A 19,898-nucleotide genomic window follows, 5' to 3' on the forward strand; every position below is an offset into this window, starting at 1 on the left:
GGATGTGGGAAGTGGGGGGTAGGTGGGGGTCCCACCCATAGTCCCCTCCCCCCTCCTCCAGCCCTGCCCCGACCCTTTACTTATAGCACTGGAGCCCTGATGCTGCACTGTCTGGCAGACGGCGTGTTTAACATCAGGGCAAGGGGCCAACCATAGAGATGCTCTGGCAGCCAGAATGTCTTTGTGGAGGACCCAGCCTCCAGTTGCCTCAGCCTTTTTAGAGCCTGCCCCACTTTTTTAAACTTCATTTTTTTTAGACCCCCCAAGGGTCTAATTTTCTCTCCATGCTGCAAGTTTGCAGTGAGGGGAACATTTTTGTGTTCCTGCACATGCCTTTTGCCCCGTCTCAAAGGGGTTTGAGATGGGGCAAGAGGCATGAGCATGCTCATCTGTGTGCGCCCCTTGGGTCCAGGGGTGGGGCACACATGCCCCTTTATAGACTCTATAATACATATATGTATACATGTATGAGAGAGCACAAGCTCCGTGGCCTGAAGTTCACTTCATCAGTTGCTGTGGAAGGCCATGCAGAAAACAAGAGTGTAAGAAGAAGAGAGAAAAGAGAATACACCCCTGCATAACATGCAACACACATTTGCATTTTTTTGCAACATCATTGCATTGTTGACTAATACTGAGTATGTCATCCACTGTAAGCACCCCTCTCTTCCTTAGCTATGTTATAACCAAACCCATCATGTCCCATGTCATGTTTGTGCATTTCTTTTTATTTCTTTGTTTGTAGCACTTTATATTTGTCTTTGTTAAATGTAATCTTGGTGACTACGATCCAGTCCTCCAATTTATAAAGACCACTTTGAATTTCAGTCCTGTCCCCTAAGTTTTGATGAGCCCACCAACCTTAGTGGCATCTACAGGTCTGACCACCAGGGATCCTGGTTTACTCGGATTAAAAAAAAAAATCCCCAATTTTCAGATTAAAAAAGTAACGCCAAATCCACATTTTTCCATTATTTAAGTGAAACACCACTATACACAGGTCTGTAGTGGTGTTTCATTTAAATAATGGAAAAATGTGGATTTGGGGTTACTTTTTTAATCCAAAAATTGGGGATTTTTTTTTGTTGGAGAAGACGAGGATCCCTGCTGATCACCATATTCTCTCTCCTTGTATCCATACCATGAATAGAAATGTTGAGCAACTTTAGCCCAAAAACAGACCACAGTGAAACTCCACTTAAGACTTCCTGCCAGATCCATTATTAGGCATGTTTTCCTAGCAATAAATTTGGCTTTATATAATTTGTTAATGTCTTTTATTTTTGACTGAAGTATCCTGGCTGTTAAGCTCTTTGTTGTAAGATATTTCCTCTCTCCTAAAATCACACTATATGTAATAGCTGTCAATTCCTCTCCTTTATGTGACAGAAACAGAAATTAGTTGTAGGTTGTCCACTCCACTTGCCTGCTGGTACAAGCAAAATGCATACCAAATGAAAGTTTAAATTCTAGAGAGGGTTTTTTGGAAAAATACTATATAATTTGTTTACTATTTTTCTAATAATTTTATATCTAGATCAGTGCTAATTGTTATTTTTCTTTTCTCTTTGGTACTTTGCAGGTAGTTATTCGCCGTCTTCCTCCTTGCCTAACTAAAGAGCAACTGGAGGAGCAGCTGCATCCTCTACCTGCCCATGATTATTTTGAATTTTGCACTGCTGATCCCAGGTGAGGATAAGCTGTTTCTTAGTATTAAGAAGAAACGAGGTATTTCTGTGCTTTTGCAAGCAACCTGTCTAAGGTACCTTGGGCATAGTCACATACAAAATTGCATCTGTTGTCCCCAGAACCTCTATCTTTTTGTTTTGTTGGTTACCTAGATTTTGCTTTTTTTATGTAGGGAACTTTAAAATACTCAAGTTCTGTTCCAGCTTTCACTGGTGAAGTAGAAGAGAGCTTTTCCTCAATTTATATTATGCCTTCCTAATGCTGAAAAGAACAGAGCTGGCCAAATGTTCATTTGAATTTAAATGAACTTCTTAATTGCTTCCATATTTACATTAGCTTTTTATAGACTTTCAAAAATCTAGTTTTATTCTCATGAATATTTTTAAAAAGCAAACGTTAAAGATACACAACTAGTCAGTCAAAGGTAGAGCTTTTATTTCATTCAATATATTTTGTAATTACTTCATTGGCAATTTAAAAATAATGAAACAAAGGAACTTTACTAACTATTTGCAGTGGGTGGTATCAACCAGTTAAGCAAACTTTGTAACAAAACACGTTTCAGAAGGAGAGGAAATAGAACAATTAAAGTAACTGAAACACTTTTAACATTGTCATATTGCAATGGGACACATCTGTTTGGAAGTTGAAGTCACAAAATATGTAGCATAGAGGTATGTATGCTTAACTATATGCTGAATTATCTCTCTAGCCAAGCCATGCATGCACCTCTGCTCACAATTCTGGAATGGTTTATTAGAGCCTGTGACTGCAAAAGCCTTGAGCCTTTCAGAAATATAATCATCAAGCACATTCAAGGAGATGGTGGGGAAAAGTTGCCAACAGCCAAACTTGGCTTGTCACATGCATAACATCAGAAGCTTTGGGGCCAGCAATACGTTACTAGTGAAAAATTAGGCTGAGAGCAAGTTTAGGCACCTGCAGTGCTAGGACGGGTTTTTTGAGCATCTGTTAGCATCTGTATGTTGTACTTCAGCAGGATCTTAGTTTCCCTACGTCTTTCTTGAGAATCTAGTCACCATGATTTAGGAAAGCCTTTTAGGTTTGTGTTCAACTTGTGCTGCAAAAAAACACTAAAACACCTTCTCTTAAAAAGACTCTCTGTGCCCAATACATAGTGTTTGGCCAAATGCCAGGAAATGTTCCAGGGTTTGTGTAGCTTGATGTAATTCCTTGAACATTTAGGCAATTGAGAATAGGTCCTCTATTTACCTTTTTAATTCTCTCATGTTCACACAAACTAGGAATAGTGTCTCACAGCCTTAACTGACAAGGCTGCAGTCAACTCCTTCTGTGCCTTATCAAATTGTCTCCACAAGGACTCTAAGTGTTTTGCAAACTCTGTCACATGCTGTATTAATCTTTGTCCTCTCCTATGTAAGAAGTAAGAAAATATGTACAAAAGAAACACTGCCATATTGCTTACATAACCAGCACAGCTCACATCTGGAGTACAAACAAAACCTTTGGTGAGGAAAGATTGTCAAGGAATTTTTAACAATAAATATGAAAAATACATTATTCTTATGGATATTGCATATGTAAAGAAAGAGCCTGAAAAGATTGAGTGAATTATTTGCTGTGAATTATTTTCCCAGCTGAATGCTTACAACACACTGACTTGCTGGTGTTGCTGTCAGCATTCAACTATTGCTTAAGAAGCAGATAATTCTGGATAACTGGACAAAAAGATGAGGGCATGGTTAAAGCACTTACAAAATCATCTGCTTTACAGAGTAAGTCTTAACATCTGAAAATGCAGCTTTATTTTTGTTTGGTTACTATATTTTGAGAGGTTGAAAACTGACTAACATTTTAGAGACTAGGACAAAAGAGACTCTAAAGTCTCTGACATTTATTACTTCGTGTTTCAGATTTATTTAGTGGCTCTTACTAATCTTTTGGTAAAATAATGGTCTGGAAGGCACTCTTTTCACTGTGATTTGTATTCCAGTTCCTTGCTGTCTTCTCAGAAACTAGAGCATTGTCTGTGTTGAAAAGATTTTTGGTCTAACTTTGGCTGTTTTAGAAGGAACTACCTTATATCCATATACACATAATTTATTTATTTATTATTGCTTTATCTTGCACTGTATGCTATTATAATTATTTTTCCCTGCACATGACAAAATTATAATTTGGAATGAGTTATACCCCTGTAACATTTCTATGTGTACACCCCCATTTCAGAATAATTATGAAATAGTCCTCCAGCTACTATCCCACACTGCATTGCATCACATCTGCTTTGGCTTTCCTAGTTACCTTTTCTCTCTGCTGCTTAAGGTTTCTGTTGACTCTATTCCACCCTGTGCCCTGCATTTTGAATAATGTCACGCTCCCAAGCACATCTCTTTGTGATTTCAGCTAATGCCAAGTTCAGACACCCCAAGTGCCATGTAGTCATTATGTTTAATGCTTCTGCGTGGATTTGTCAGGAGGTCCTGGACTTCCTTGCAATTCTGGGAAAGGAGTGAGTTCAATCTCAACTTCCTGTGGTCACTAAAATGCAAAGATCTACAAGCAACAGGCAGACCAAATGCAATAGCAGTAGCCACAGTACAATCAAGGATCTGTAATGGATTTACAAAAACAGTACTACAAAATCAAGACCTTCCGGTACATGTACAGCCTACAAGAAGCTGGACCAGGTTTTTGCTCTAAAAGCTATCACATGTATCCAAGTGTATATTGGAAAATAAGGCAACAGCCTATGGTGAGTCTTCAGAATCCATATAGGCAGTTATGAACTCTCACATAGGAAGACATACACATGGACAATTAAGATTCCTTGAGCACTCTTTGACCCTAGCTGGTGACTCAGTTGGAAATTATCCGCAAGACCCATCTGGAGACATATAGTGACTGTGCGGCAGATGGGACAACATTTGTAAGTATTAAGTGCTGTACTACAGCAGTCTATCTCATTAGTATCTGTTAGAAGACTTTCTGCCAGGTACTGTAAATATACTGTCAACAGTTATGATTAGCAGATATTATTGCAACAGAGGCAGACATATCTGCCTCTATTCAGTGCCTTTAACCTTTCATTGGCTTGGCTGTTTTTCCAGCTCCCACACTGTGTCCATAAGGATACCAAAATTGGAAAATTTGGGGAATAAAAGTTATATATTTTTTTTAATACAAAAAAAAGAAAAATTAATCCTGTGCCTGTGGACCAAAATGTGAACTTCCTTGGGTCTTATTCTACTTGCTGGGCACATCTACACATGCACATTTACTGTGCAGTGACCAAAATGACTGTGCAGTACAGGCATACATCTACATATGCATGAACGTACTGCGCAGTAAATATGGTAACTTATGCTAGCCTGAGCATAAATTTGATACTTGCATCATGCAGGTATCAAATTTATGCCCAATTAGTTATTGAACAGTAACATTGTGCCATACTGTGCAGTAACAGTGTGTGTGTGGACTGACTTGGGACTAACTTTTGTTTGCTGAAGAAAATGGTTGCACTGTGCTCATGTCTCATCTTAATGATATCTTATAGTCTGTTGAGGACAAAGAAGACAAAGAACTCTCTTTCCCTGTTCCCACTGTAGAATACTGGAAGTGCCTGTGGTGTCCAAGCTACAGTGCCATCTGCACACTTAAACCTAGCATCTACACAAATCTGTTAACCCTGTAGTTTGATAGTTCCTTCAGTTTTTTAATTGTGTTTCAGTTTCCACTATTTTGTTGCACATAAACTCTCTGCCATTTAAAAAAAAGTGGATTTGATTAAGAACAGCTGTCTTTAATAAATAGGGACCTACCAAAATCACAGTTTTTTTTGGAGCTGCAGTTTCAGGCATGCTCTGTGCTTTAGGTGGTCTCCCTAAAAATAATACCCCCCCCCCCCAAAAACACTGAAAATAAAATGCTGGCTCCCTCTAGGGAGCCAACAGTCCTCATGGCCGCTGCTGCTAGGCCACGCAACCTGCTGAGAGTGGAAGGGGTGAGGAGGACTGCCTTAGAGCAAGATGGCTGCCATCCCTCACCACTGATTGACTGCAAGGTCTATCCATCATATAGCCCCATCCATCTTCACCAATTGGCCATGAGGGGTGGAGCTCCATAATAGTTGGCCCTCGCATCCAGTCGGCAGTGACAGGCAAAGTCACTGGGGCCCCTCGGCCAGTCAGAGGATTAAGGGGGCCTGGCATGCTCTGCTCACAAAAATGGCTGCCTGCCGTGTGATCTTCCCATGAAATCGGCTGACAGCGTCCTCAAGTTCAATAAATCCCTATTAAAACATTGTCTTAAAGTCAGTCTATAAAGTGCATATATTATGTTGTATTTTATTCAAATTTATTCATGACTTAATTTATTAAATTTCATTCAAATGTATTCATAAGGTGCATGCATTGCAATGTTTTTTTAATTTATTCAAAATCATGAATAAGCATGGAAGGTTTCTATACAATGATGATGGCCAGATGCTCTTCTCCAGTCTGAAGAACTCTCAAGTTGGTAATACAGCTTTGCAGTTCTGGAGTGAGCTGTATACGAATTTAAGGAAAGAGGAGAGGGTTTCTACATGCTGCAGTCCTACAGTTGCTGATGCTTATGCCAGATTTGAAGCCTTAACTCTTTGTTGAGATTACTCTTTGTTGGCTAGGCTTGCAAGCAGTGCTCCGTTAAGTAAAATCTGTTTGGTATTATGTCTGTAGCAGGTTTGGGGTTTATCCCATTTCTCTCAGGTTTGTCCCAGTCTTTAAATCATACACATCTTTATCTTCTGGGCCCACCGGACCCTCCAGAGTCCTCTTAAACACCAATTATTCCTTATTATTAAGCCTTACCATAGTCCATAAAGGGTTAACCCCTCCCTTCCCTTGTGGTCTCTTAGACCTGGAGAGAGCCGTGGCTGATGCCTGATACCTTCAGCCTCACTTCCTGCCCGTTTTTAATGTCCTTTGGCCAGCCAATTATTCTAATCAGCTGGTCTGGTCCTCCTTAGGCAGGCCTGTAACCATCCTACACTGCCTAATGCTGTGCTGCAGACCCACCAGCTTGCAGTCTGTCACAATGTCATGCAGAGAAATAATCACCTGGCTGCAGCTTTCTCAACTTTCACTACCCATTAAGCATCTTGGTTACAGTCATGGTGATCTTCCATGTCTTTCAAAACCACATGCCTTCATGATTGTCAATATATCTAGAATACCCTATTCATCAGAGTTGTAGTACTCAGTAATGGTAATTCAACAGTTCTTGAACATGGTTTGAAATTGAAGCATTTTCAAAATGCTTCGCTTGTAAAACCCAGACCCGTTACAGGTAGCAAAGGATTAGATGCAGTGGATTTTATCTTGTTATGATTGTGTATTTTATGTTGTCAAATGTTGTTCTCAACCTGCATTTTAGTATATACATGAACAGAGGAATTTATTTCATACACTGATGTGAGTGAAGAACAAGGGATTGCAAACTATTGCAAGATGCAATGAGAAACCCCTTCACTTTCTCATTTACCTCTGACATGGTATGACAGGGTTGTGTTAGGAATCTTAGCTGTGAGTCCTCATAGTTTTGGGGATATTATGCTATTTTACTGTAGTTTTTAAACAAAGAGAAGAGTAACTAGTATAATGGCTATATTTTAAACATGGTATCATGTTTTATTTCAATTGAAAAATTAATTATCAATCAAATTCATGAGTGGTCAAGATGAAGACAAATGGCTGATTGGTAAGTATTTTTGCTAAATTAGAATTGCATTTCTTGTTTTTCTTTATATGTTAATATTTGTTTAACAATCCTTTTTTTATTTTAGGTAAAGGAAAACAAACTAAAATGGTTGTTCTTAATCCACACATTTATGAAGAAATATATTAGAAAAAATTAAACGGAGAATGTGTAAATTATTTGTTTACAAAACATAGAGGAATGCATTCTTCCATAGAAGTAAAGGCTTCGGTGATGATATGCAGCATGTTCATTTGTGGAAGAGATTACTTAGCAATCTAGTTGCCATATAGAGATCAGCATCAAGTGTGCTACGCATCTTTGGTGCAGTGTGCATAGGATCTCAAAGGGTTTTGTGCACAGAGAAAGTGTTGGAAGACAGGTATCCAATATATTAATTGTTAGCTAATGAGACTGTGAACATTACAGAAATTAATTTCATTCAAAAGTTATATTTCACTCATTGCTCAGCAGAAAACAAACTGTCGGGGGTGCTGAGGAAATGTATTCAGCTAGTTATATTGTTATGAGAGGCTAATTTCCATAGAAAATGTCCTAACCAGCATCTCATATCAGCAGACACTGGGTACAGTAAGTCCATCCCAAATGTGATGTGGATGCTTAGCAGTGCAGTAGTTTTTTTGTTGGAAACGTATGGCAAAATATGGATTGGCCTTCAAAGAATTCAATCACATACAACTTTATGAAGAAGCATTTTAAATATAGTATGAGAGGTACACTGGTAGGTATCAGAATGAAGTAACCCCAATCATCTTAACTTCCCATAGTTTGAAAATTCCTAAACAATCTCATACTAGCTGACCTTACCCCTATTATTCACTTCAGAGGGTTTGGGCTAGATCCAATAAAGGAATGTATGTACCTAAAGGAGGACTGAGGTGTACATAGCTAAGTCCAAAATTCCAATCCAGGACCCCTTGCTTATCTGTACCTAAAGCTGAAGGTGGCTGAACTTGCTATAAGCCTTCCTGTATGAAGGAAGTAGCTTAGAGTTCTGCTTCTGTAGAAGTGCCTTCGTTTGATCAACAAGGCATCTAAGCCCATACAGGATTTGGAAACTAGTTGTTCTTCTGATGATTTTTGTGAACAGCCTAGCTCAGTAGGTGTACTCTAAGAATACCTAACAGATGCAAGATCAGGCATCTCACAAACTGCAGTTATGGCAACTTTTCTTCTAAGCAGGGCTCTCAGGAGAAGTTGATGTGCCCAGGCATCTGTCTGTCTTGTGAGACAGTAGTTTTGCACTGAGTGAGGTATCAGCTTGTTGAGCCTCTGAGTGTGGCTGTGGAGCCCAGTTCTTGAGTGAAAGTCCATTCCTCAGTTATCGCATGTGAACTTTGTATGTAACAGTCCTGAATGTGGTGTGGGGTTCTTTCTAAGTTTTCTTTTTCGTTTGTGTATTGGGCTCTTCTTTCCTTGAGCCTCCATTCTACACTTATAAACTGTTTACAGGCACTTTGATCTTCTCCCAGTCATTTGGCTCAGTGTTCGTTGCTTTCATATTTCTCTTGTAAACATCTTTGAAATGGAGCTAAAGAGTCCCACATGGTATTCTTCCTCTAAAGATTTCTCCATACAAGACATCCATGGGTATATGGCCATCATCCAATCTTTGCACCTCAAAGTCAATGCTGACTGAGAAGAGAATGGATGCTCGTATTGTTGATACATTCCAAGACCTGTGTGGGCAACTTTCTCCTGCCAAAAATTCCTAGAGTCCAGCAAAGGCAATGTAAGTGGAAGCCCACATTTTATATAAATACTCCAGGACTTAAGGTACTTGCCCAAGGAATGGGAGACCCATGTTTAACACTTTTGTTGGCCTGAGAAGGCTCAAACCTACGTCTACCTTCACTAACACTCCAATCACTGGAGTTTAGTTTAGATCGGGGTGTTCAACCCTCAGTCTGTAAGCCAAATTCAGCCCATGAAGCCATTTCATCAGGCCCACAGGACTCTTTACAGGTCCAAAAATTTGGCAGGGGGGAGGGAGCAGTAGCAGCATTAATTGCTGTTCCCCTGCTGCCAAATTTCCAGACCTGGGGAGAACCCTGTTGGCTGGATAATGTGGCTCTGCATAGCAGATTGTGCCAGCATGCAGGGCTGGCCTACCACACAGCTACATTGGGGCATGCTGGCTTGGGCCAGTTCGTGGCTGCTTCTGGGTGTGCAGGGCTGAGCTGGGCTGGTGCATGGCCACATCCTTAGTGAAGGGTCTAGTCCTGTATGCCAGCCCTGTTTGAGATCTGGCCCACAGACCAACCCTGCACCACTTATCTGGTTCATGGTGACAAAAGGTTGGGCACCACTGGCCTAAATTAAGTGAGAGCAGTCTCCATCCTTCTTGAATATGTGCCAATGTATAGCACTGAATGTCAGGCTTATAGGGCCAGAGACCTTTTATTCAAAGATGGTTGAATGTAAAATGCAGAGGTAGCCCAGGACATGCCGCTCCAGCCTTAGTGGTTAGTACGTTGCATGTACTAACCACTAAGCTAAAGAATTAGCCTTCCTATTTGGTCACATGAACCTTGCAATATTTGCTGCATGGAGGCATATCTTTAATAATATGGGCAGACAGTGTCCTTCTAAAATATTCCATGACTTTCCAGTGAGGTGCAAGAAGTCATTTTAAAGCCATTTAGCTGAAAGGACATTGAATATGTTTTATTTTTTGGTTGAGAACCACTGGGCCTATGATTAAGAGGGGGATGGTTCAGTTTTCTCTGGCTATGGTTTAAAAGAAAGTTGTGAAGCCTGCTCAGTTTTTTGAAAGAACAGTAACAGTTCTGGATTCCACCTGGGAAGATAGGCATCTGAAAGTTAGACATTGCCATGTTTGATTTATAGATGCCTGAGCCCTGTGTATTTTCAGTCCAGCTATTTGCCTTTGGAGCCAGCTGCATTTGAGAAACAGACCTGTAATTGCTAATCACTCTCCTAGCCACATACTGAAATAGCATAATATAAAAGCTATAACTAGGGGCTGTCTCAGTTTAGTAGTGTTACTAGGCACCAGGACTGCGCAAAACTTCAGTCGCTGATTTGATTCGGTGGTGACTCAGACTGATTCGGTGGCTGAATCTCCAAATCAAATCAGGAGACCCTTTAATCTCTCAGAATCAAATCAGAATGCTCCACATTGATTTGGAAAGACTCAGTGATTCGGACATAGACACAGCCTTAAATGTTTTTTTGACATACCTCAAGGTACCAGGCGGCTCGTGAATGCTGAGATGCTGGGATGGATGGAGCATCCCACAGGAGCATGGAGGGTCCCCAGTGTGTTTGGCGGCAGACCCAGAAGTGGACCAGAAGCACTTCCAGTCCACTTCTGGGTCCGCCGTGGAGTGCGCTTCGGCTCAGCAACTAGTGCCTCCTGGGTCTGCGGGGGCACCCAGGGTCCCCTTGTGGCCAATTCCTGAGCCGGGGAGATGCAGGAGGGCCCCCCTGCATGATCGGGAGTGGACCCAGAAATGAACCAGAAGTACTTCCACTTCTAGGTTTGCCACCAAGCATGCAGGGGGGGCCCCCGCACTCCTGTGGGACGCTCTATCCACCCCACCATCGCAGCATTCATGAGCTGCACCTGGTACCCAGAGGTGTGTAGAAAAAACATTTAAAGCTGTGTCTGTGGCTGAATCGCTGATTCTCTGAATCGGCATCGAAGCTTCAGATTTGGCCGAATCAAATCAAGACAGTGATCCAAATCAACAGATTGAATCACTGTCCCCGATTTGGGTGGAATCCAAATTGAATACGGCCCGTTTTGCACACCCCTGATAGGCACACACTTCTATGTTTCTACATTTGTATGTGTTTCTGATACTGCAGGTGGTGGTTTTGGTCCTGAATATCTTTTAACATTTTATTAATGTAAATCTGGTAGCTACACTGGATCCTATGGCACAATATAATTCTGAAGTCTGCACTTTAGAAAATACTGTCCTGGCTATATTTTCTTATAGTCATCTTTTGCTGATCAGTAATAAATGCTTAGTTGAAAAAGTAACTGTTTAAAATGTTTGGTTCTGTTTTGAAATGTATTTACTTCTACAAGTCTAAGTGTAAGGGGATAGAGAAATGCTGCTGTTTTGTATGCTGAGGAAAAAGAAATCAATTGTGGTGCCAAAATGGACAGGAACCACCTGCGGGTCTAACATATCCAAAAATGTTTGAAGAATCCTATTTTTATTTCCTATAGTCTTTGGCATTTTTCAGTGTCCCAACCACATGGCTATAAGTTATTTGGGGAGGGGGGCAGGCCAGTGCCTCCCCTTTCTCTTGAAGCTGTTTCACTGTGCAGAAAATGTTTGTTGACTAGAGAGAGGGAGAATTACTAGTTTATGAGTTGGTGCACTTCTCTGAATAGGAGAGTAATAAATACCCTAATTGTTAAACATAATTCCAGCTCAAAGAACTACTTATGAACTTTATGTGAAACTATAATTTAATTAAAATATTAAAACAGTCCTTGGATCAGGGTCTGAAACAAAAGACTCTACCATACCCTAAATTGGTGATTCTCAGCCAGGGGCCATGGTATCTTGGGGTGCCTTGAGATCCTTTCAGGGATGCTGTGGGGTGTCGCATGCTGTTAACCCTGTTAGGTTTATAAACAAGATAAACCCAGATATTTTGAATATAAATCTACAGTGGTCTTTTTGAATTCTTTGCAACAGTAAAACATACCCCCCTCCCACCTGATGAGTAGTCTGTAACTTAGTCATTAAGGCATTCTTCATGGAGGTTGTTTTGAATCCCTTCAGGCAAAGGTGTGAATACAATTTGAATTTTGTCCTCAGTAAGTGCAATACCTACTGAGTATTGTATGAAAGAAAAAGGTTGTTTTAATTAAAACTGACCCCTACTCAGTTTTTTAAAGAAGGGGCATAGGGAGTCAGCCACTAGGATAAGATTCTGAATCCTGAGTAATAGGAGAGTGGGAATTAAGGTACACGTTTGGATGCCAATACTGACATACACCTTTTATTGTTTATAAAGAAAACAAAACCAATTCAATCTTACACATAAGGAGCATCTACACGTGCAATTAATGTGACTGAATAAACTCAGTTTATTTGAGCCAGAGTAAACGAATTCAGACATCACCATCTATACATGTATTTAAGCACAGTAATTTACTACGCCATCCAATAGTACTCGACAGGACTATCGGACAGCTTAGTAAATTAGTCTACGCTGGATTAATTGCTATGCACACGTAGATGGTGACACTTTACTTCACGGCAAATTAGTGTGGTGTACAGTAAAGTACACGTGTAGATGTGCCTCTTGTGAACTTTAAAAAAGTGCTGAATTTATTTCCTATTAAAATCAATGGGTGAGATATTGATTTTGTTTCATTTTGACTTTTTTCATGGCTGCATCACTATAGTGCTATGTACTTTCTCAGAAATGTTGAAAATGTCACCAATATATTTCATTAATGTTAATTCTTATTAACAGGTATTAATTTTCTTTGTGAATTTTAATGTTACTGTCACTGGAGTTTTCCTCCAAAGTGAAGTCTTTCATAAAGATATAAATGCAGCGTTTCTGTTTTTTAACTAATTTGTAAAGTAAGAGATGTCTCAGTTAAGACCCCAGTGTTGCAAACATACAGGTAAGTAACTTTGTTTGCATGCATAATTATCCATCTAAGTGCTCAGGAGCAATACTTTATCATTGTACACCGTTAGCAGGATGTGTTTTTCTTTATGTCAAGTTTTGGCTCCACAACCAGCAATTTGACCTGGCCATCACTTAGCTTTTCTTTATTCTATAGGTCTAAGGCTTCCTAGAAATGCTAGATAATAAACATTTCCAGAACAGCAAATTAGTTTATCTGTCACAACTGGAACATGGGTGGTTAGGCCTAGTAGTGTTTAGGCCTGGGGTCAGGAATCGGAGTCCAAGATCTAGAGCCAGTTGACAAGCTGGAATTCAAAGGTCAAAGTCATGGTCAAGGACAGGTAAGGGTCATGGAACTAGAATTAGGGAACTCTGATTCAAGCCAGAGCTGGAAGCCAGAGTCACCAGCCAGAGATCTCGCTGGGCTCAAGCTAGGTTCAGGCACTAGAATAAAAGCAAGCACAAGGGTTAAGACTGTGCAAGATCACTAGCTGTTTTGTTGTGCAGATACCTTACTGGTGTCTCCTTGCTGCTTTTAGGGCTTTATTAAGGATGGCATTGGCTTCTTGTAAATGCAGCAGCCAGTGACTGACTGCATGAGGGGTCTGCAGCTGGAGCATGTCTCACTTGGGTATCCACTCCTAACAACAAACTAATTCAGAAGGATAAAAAAATCATTCCAGATATATGTCCAAGTGTATCCTGTACATACACCCTCTTCATCCAAGACTGAAGACCTTTGAATAGCATTTGGGCTGTGTTAACACTGTGCTTGTCCTCATATCTCCCTTACCCAAGGGCAAAATGGACAGAGTAGCCACAACCATTCCTCAGGCTCTTCTTACTACCTGAGTTAGGAAGACAGAACAAGCAATTGCCTTTTGCAGTCCATGCACTGCCTTTTGCAGTCTGAATAATGAACAGCTGGTAAAGTTAACTTTATTTTATTTCTCTTGTCCTCCTCCCCTCCAATACCCTTACATGTAGTATGTCCTGCCTCAATTTTCTTTGTCTCTACCCACAACCAAAAAGACATTCAAAGCTGGAAAGCTCCAAATCATCTTCATTCAATGATACATATTTTACACATGGACAGCTACTCTCTGTTCTGTCTTGCTAGTAGCAATGTGCCAGAGTACTAGTTAGTGTGCCATTCCTTGGGCAATGTGAGGAGTGTCAAATCCTGAAGAGTGAGGGTCAGCTTTTAAGCCAGATCCAACCTTTTCTAATATCCATGTAATCCAGTATCCCAATCAACCAGTATACCACACTCACAGCTGATATTGGCAAAAAAACCTTCAGCACCATCAGGACAGGATCTAGTGTTGATGACTGCTTTGATACTGGCTGCCACCTTGACAACAACCACCAGTTCCACACCTACCTGAGACAGAGGAGGTAGGCATGGGATAGGCATGATACCAGGTAGCAGTCCCCTTTTTTTTTCCCCATAAGGTGAAAGTTTCAAGTCTTCACTTTCCAGGGAATAGAGCACTAGGATCATTTTTCCAACAGAAGCAAGTGACACTTTGGCTTAATATCAAAAAATTGTGAATGATGTTTAGTACTCAAACTTGAAAATATTGGCAAAACACGAAATCCAGTATTGACATCAATACTGACATCAGCAATGATATCAATATCAGGTCTGATGCAAGGTACTGAGATTGGCAACATCAGTGGAAGCTGCGGAAGTACTTACTAATATAGTTTTGAAGGAAGTGACCTATACTATTGCCAGCATGGGTGCCTTTGTTTGGCAACTATATGTTTCTGATATCACAGTACCAAGGCTGCTTCAAAGATTGGTACTGTCTTTGAATATATTTCTTCTTTGTCTCCATTACCAGGCCACATCTTCTATTTGTGATCCAGCAAGAAATCTTTTTGATCAGAAATGTCAGAGATTCTCATTTTAGAGCTCCAGGCATAGCCAATGGCCAGGTAAATCTTGCCAGAAGCAGACTTACAAATGAATATATGAGTTGTCAGTTTTTTGTGGTTGGACACTAAGAATTTTCTCTGCTTCTTCTCTTGCAAAGGCATTATTCATAGATGCATCAGGTACAGGTTGCATTGAACACTCAAGCCACATCTAAGTAAAAAGGGCTTTGTTTGAAAAGTATTCATTCACATAAATGTTCTAAAACTCAGCAATCAGATAGGCTTGTATGGCATTTCATCCTGTTCTACAGAACTTCGTAGTGTTGATTCTTACAAACAAGTTCAGTGTAGTATATATTATTATGTAATATTGAATGTATATTAGGGGTGCACTGATAAAGATTTTCTTGGCCAATACCGATAACCACTTATTCACCAGGCAATATCGACGGATACCAATCTGATAACTGATTTACAGGAATGCAGCTGGGCAGCGTGGAGAGCAGTGCCCTGCAGGTAAGCCTGTGGAGGCGAAGAAGTGGGGAGGGGCAGATTGAGGCCCCCTAGTGAGGGAGGGAGTGGGGCTGGGGCTGAGGCTGGGGCAGGGTGGTGAATGGGACCCTGGGGCCAAGGTGGGGAGTGAAACAGAGCCACAAGTGGCTTGTCCAGGGGATCAGTGTCCTGATACTTAAAAATGGGGGGGGGGGGGGCGCTTGAACTAAAGCTCAAAGAATGAGCTTTAGTTCAAGTGCTCCTGCCACCATTTTTAAGCACCAGGAAGCTTTTACTAGTAGACACAAGTGGGATGAAGGCAGAGGTGGGCTGCCTGCTGTGGGTTCAGGGCACTCCGCTGGCCAGGGGACACATGGCCAGTGTGCAGCTCCTGGGGCAAAGCAGCAGGGTGGGGAGCCCTGAGCCCACAGCAGGCAGCTTACATTTGCCTTCACCCTGCTTGGCTCTGCTTCTAAAATATCCCAGCGCTTAAAAATGGTGGTGGTGGTGGTGGTGCTTGAACTAAAGGTCATTCCTTGAGCTTTAGTTCAAATGCCCCTGCTGCCATTTTTAAGCACTGAGATGCTGATCTCATGGACGAGCAACCTGTGGTTCTGTCCTGCTCCCTGCCCGTGCCCTACTCCTCATTGTGGGGACCTCAATCTGCCCTGCTGCCCCACACCCCTTCCCCTCCACAGACTTACCTGCAGAGCACTGCTCTCCACACTGCCTGGCTGTATTCCTGGCCATGTTTGGAGGCCCTGGCTGGAAGGCATATTATGTTTATCAGTACATTATTGGCTACACCAGCCCATAAAAGCTGATAGCCAATAATGTTAATTTTCCTTTTATCAATGCCAATCTGATATGGTGCCAATATATCTGTGCACCTCTAATATATATAACACTTGGTGTGTGTGCGCATATGTTTGTGTGTGTGTGTGTGTGTGTGTGTGTGTGTGTGTGTGTGTAAAGCAGAGATCCCCACTCATTATCCTTGTGTCAGGACACAGTAAAATTGTTAGCCTTGTGGCAACACCACAGGCAAATCTCAGTTGTTCTTCTTCTCAAAGTTAGCAAAAGCCTACTGGACTTCTTAACCACCAACCAAGAGTGATGTCTGAAGAGTTCTGTCCAGTCAATATTCCATTAGTGAGGAAATCCCCTTAGAAACTTGTTACCACCAAGGACAATGTGAAATATCTGGCATTTTGTTCTAGCAAGTCATAATGATCCTCTTCATACAGTAGGAAAGGATCTCATGTATGTAGTTCTGATGCTTTTGATGCCAAGTCAGAAACAATACAACAGCACTAATTCTGATAGCTCAATATTGGAGCTAGCCATTTTTGGCTAACATCTTTTATAGATGTCTACTTGGCATCAGATAACACTTCCAAACTGGCCAGACATACTGCTATAGAACAAAGATCAGATAATTTATTCAGAACCACTTACTACATCAGACAGCTTACCTTTTGGCTGATAGAGAATAACAGAGACTATTCCCCAAAGGCACAAGAGGTCTTACTGCAAAGTAGAAAGCTCTCCATCTAGAAGAATAAATAGAAATAATTTTCATTTGGGGCCACTTGGCACAACATCGACCTAGTGAAGGGTTCCATAAGTGAAATTCTCCATTCTATTCTGTATTTTAATTTTTTTGGACTCCCATTCAAACTTGTTAAGGTGCCTGCTTATGTAATCATACAAACTTGGGTGGAAGGTTGGGCACAGATGCACCTTACAGACTAATTGAATCAGATGCATACACTTTCATGAGCAAAAGCTCACTTCAGACGCTGTAAAAGACGTACAGAGAGCAGACTATCAAATAGAATGCTCTAAAAAGAAAAGGGAAAAGAGCGAGGTTGGGGGCAATGCTGAACAAGGCAAGGAAGTTATAAAACTTTCACCCCACCCCTCCATCAGAATGACCCTGGAATACTCCATTCAGCAAATTCATTTCTTAGACACCATGATGATGTAGGTTTGCAATGGCCAGGTTGCTACCATATTGTTTTGGAAACCTACCAACTGCCACAGCTACCCCCGTGCCACTAGCTTTCATCCTAAACACACTGCTATATCCACTGTCTACAGCCAAGCTCTTCATTACCAACTGCTTCACCTCCACCTACCTCCCTTCCCTCATTTATATTTAGTTCATTCTCTCTGATAGCCTTCTCTCTGCATGTCGTTTCATAATATCTGCTGAAGTGAACTTTTGCTCACAACTTTTGTATCTCGCATTCAATACATCTCTACTCTGCTTTCTGCGTGGCTTCACACTAACACAGCTAACTGTCTCTTTCTGGTCATATGAACTTAGAAACAGGACTAGAAGGGAACTGCTGGATCATCAAATCCAATTCTCCACATACTCTACCCCAAAGAAACAGAAGTCGAAGAAGATAAGTAATATATTTGAGGAAGGTAGTGAATTTCCTTTTGGCCTTTTCAGACAATCTTGTAATAATCAGGTGTCCAGAATGGTCCACAGAGACATCCACTCTAGCCTATCCCATGAACTATAGGTTCAAAGCATGCCATACAAACTTAATATCCTTTGTGCCAAAAGAAAGAAAGAAAAGGGAAAAAAACCCACCTGCAATGTGTCACAGGAAGACAGAGAGAGGGGACACAACCAGTGCTATAGTCCCTGCAATGTAAGGAAATTAGTTATGTAAAATATACATAAAATCCTAGGAAGTGGACTCTTACCTGTGCTACAGAAGGCAAAACTGCCTAATGGTCTCTGCCAATCTATCATGGGGAAAATGTCCTTCTTTATCCCAAACCTGGTGCCCAGTTTAATCCTGAGTGCATGAGGAAAACCCAGCAGCTAGCCCCTGGAGATTTCAAATGAACATTTAGGAGCATTCTGGCCAATGTGTGATATGGCAGAAGGAGAGGGAAAGAACCACAGAAGCCAAAGAAGGTATTTACGACAGAAAGAAAATTTATTTCTGGTTCCTGCAGGCAGTCAATCTAAGTTATGAAGCATGCAATGTAATATATTACAAAAGGAATTCAAGCATAAGGCAAATTCAAAAGTAAAAAGAATTAACAAGGAAAGGACAAGGAATCTAACCCAGAAAAGGCTATTGCAGCTACCTAACCCAGACTTCCTTATGTGGACATGAAAATATAGAAACTTAAAGCATGTATTCAAAACACAAATTGCCCCAAGAATCTGGGGATATTGAAAGCCTACCATCACAGTGTAGAACTGTTCTAGTGTTCCACTTCCCCAGTGTTCGCAAGCTGTGTCTTATTCTGAAATTGCTTTCTCCAACTTCATATTGTGTCTCTAAATCCTGCCCTTATATAGCCAATCCGTGCATTTATTTTCTTTTTTAGCCCTTCCTGGGAATACCAAACACCTGAAGTCTGATATTACGTGTTCTGCTCACTGTTCCAAGAACATTGTTAATTTATCATACTATCCCTTCCATAAACTTAGCAAATTCCATCTTGAAGCATTTTGGGTTCCCCCGCTGCTTTATGGTGCTCTGATTGCTTTGTTTAGAAAACCGTTCTAGAATTGCAGTCCTCTGGTGGTTAGAAGCCACCTTTTTATTTTTAGTCAGAATTTATTCATTGTTATTTATTTGACCTTGTACCAATATTGTCCTTCATCTTATGTAGTCTTCTTTCCTGAAATCCTGTTCTGTTTTTTTCTCACCCCACATTATCTGAAAGGGACTATCCTACAGCAGAGTTAATTTGCCGCACCCTAATACCAGTGCACGTATAGGCTGTGACTCTTTATTGCAGAGCTAAGTTCATAGATTTCATAGACATCAGGACTGGAAAGGACCTCGGAAGATCATCAAGTCCAGCCCCTGGCCCAAAGGGCAGGAAGTCAGCTGGCGTCATAGGATCCCAGCAAGATAAGCATCCAATTTGCTCTTGAAGGTGTTCAAAGTAGGTGCTTGAACCACCTCCTATGGCAGGCTGTTCCAGACCTTGGGGGCTTGGACACTAAAGAAATTCTTCCTTATGTCCAGTCTGAAATGGTCATGGAGGAGTTTGTGACCGTTTGTCCTCATCATCCCCTGGGGCGCTCTGGTGAACAAACATTCCCCCAGATACTGGTGGTCACCCCTGATAAACTTATAGGTGGCCGTCAGATCACCCCTGAGCCTGCGCTTTTCCAGGCTAAACAGCCCCATGCGCGTGGCTCTTCTCTGGACTCCCTCAAGCTTCTCTGCATCCTTTTTGAATTGTGGAGCCCAAAACTGGATGCAGTACTCCAGCTGCAGCCTCACCAAGACAGAGTACAAGGGGAGAATGACGTCCCGGGGTTTGCTTAATTAGTCAACTGCATTAAAGCGCACAAGTAGATGCACCTAGTATGTATCAATCTGTGATTATATGATTAATATACCCATTACACCAACTATTAAATCTCACTACATGAGAGCAAAAGCTTCATCCTGTTCATTTACCCTACA

At 41.2% G+C, this 19,898-nt stretch overlaps 1 protein-coding gene across 2 annotated transcripts in view; it reads left to right on the forward strand.

Moving 5' to 3' along the window:
• Positions 1–19,898, forward strand: part of UPF3A (UPF3 regulator of nonsense transcripts homolog A (yeast)) — a 63,082-nt gene that overhangs the window by 14,463 nt on the left and 28,721 nt on the right. Inside the window, exons 2-3 of one of the 2 annotated variants that reach the window (XM_019524909.1) lie at positions 1,583–1,689; positions 14,913–15,001. In XM_019524909.1, coding sequence (XP_019380454.1) covers positions 1,583–1,689; positions 14,913–15,001 — 196 coding nt within the window. The remainder of the gene's footprint in view (positions 1–1,582; positions 1,690–14,912; positions 15,002–19,898) is intronic. The other variant, XM_019524908.1, reaches the window with a different exon arrangement.

Source organism: Gavialis gangeticus, unplaced genomic scaffold (assembly GCF_001723915.1).
Source record: "Gavialis gangeticus isolate Ggan-Ray unplaced genomic scaffold, GavGan_comp1, whole genome shotgun sequence".
Lineage (NCBI taxonomy): Eukaryota > Metazoa > Chordata > Crocodylia > Gavialidae > Gavialis > Gavialis gangeticus.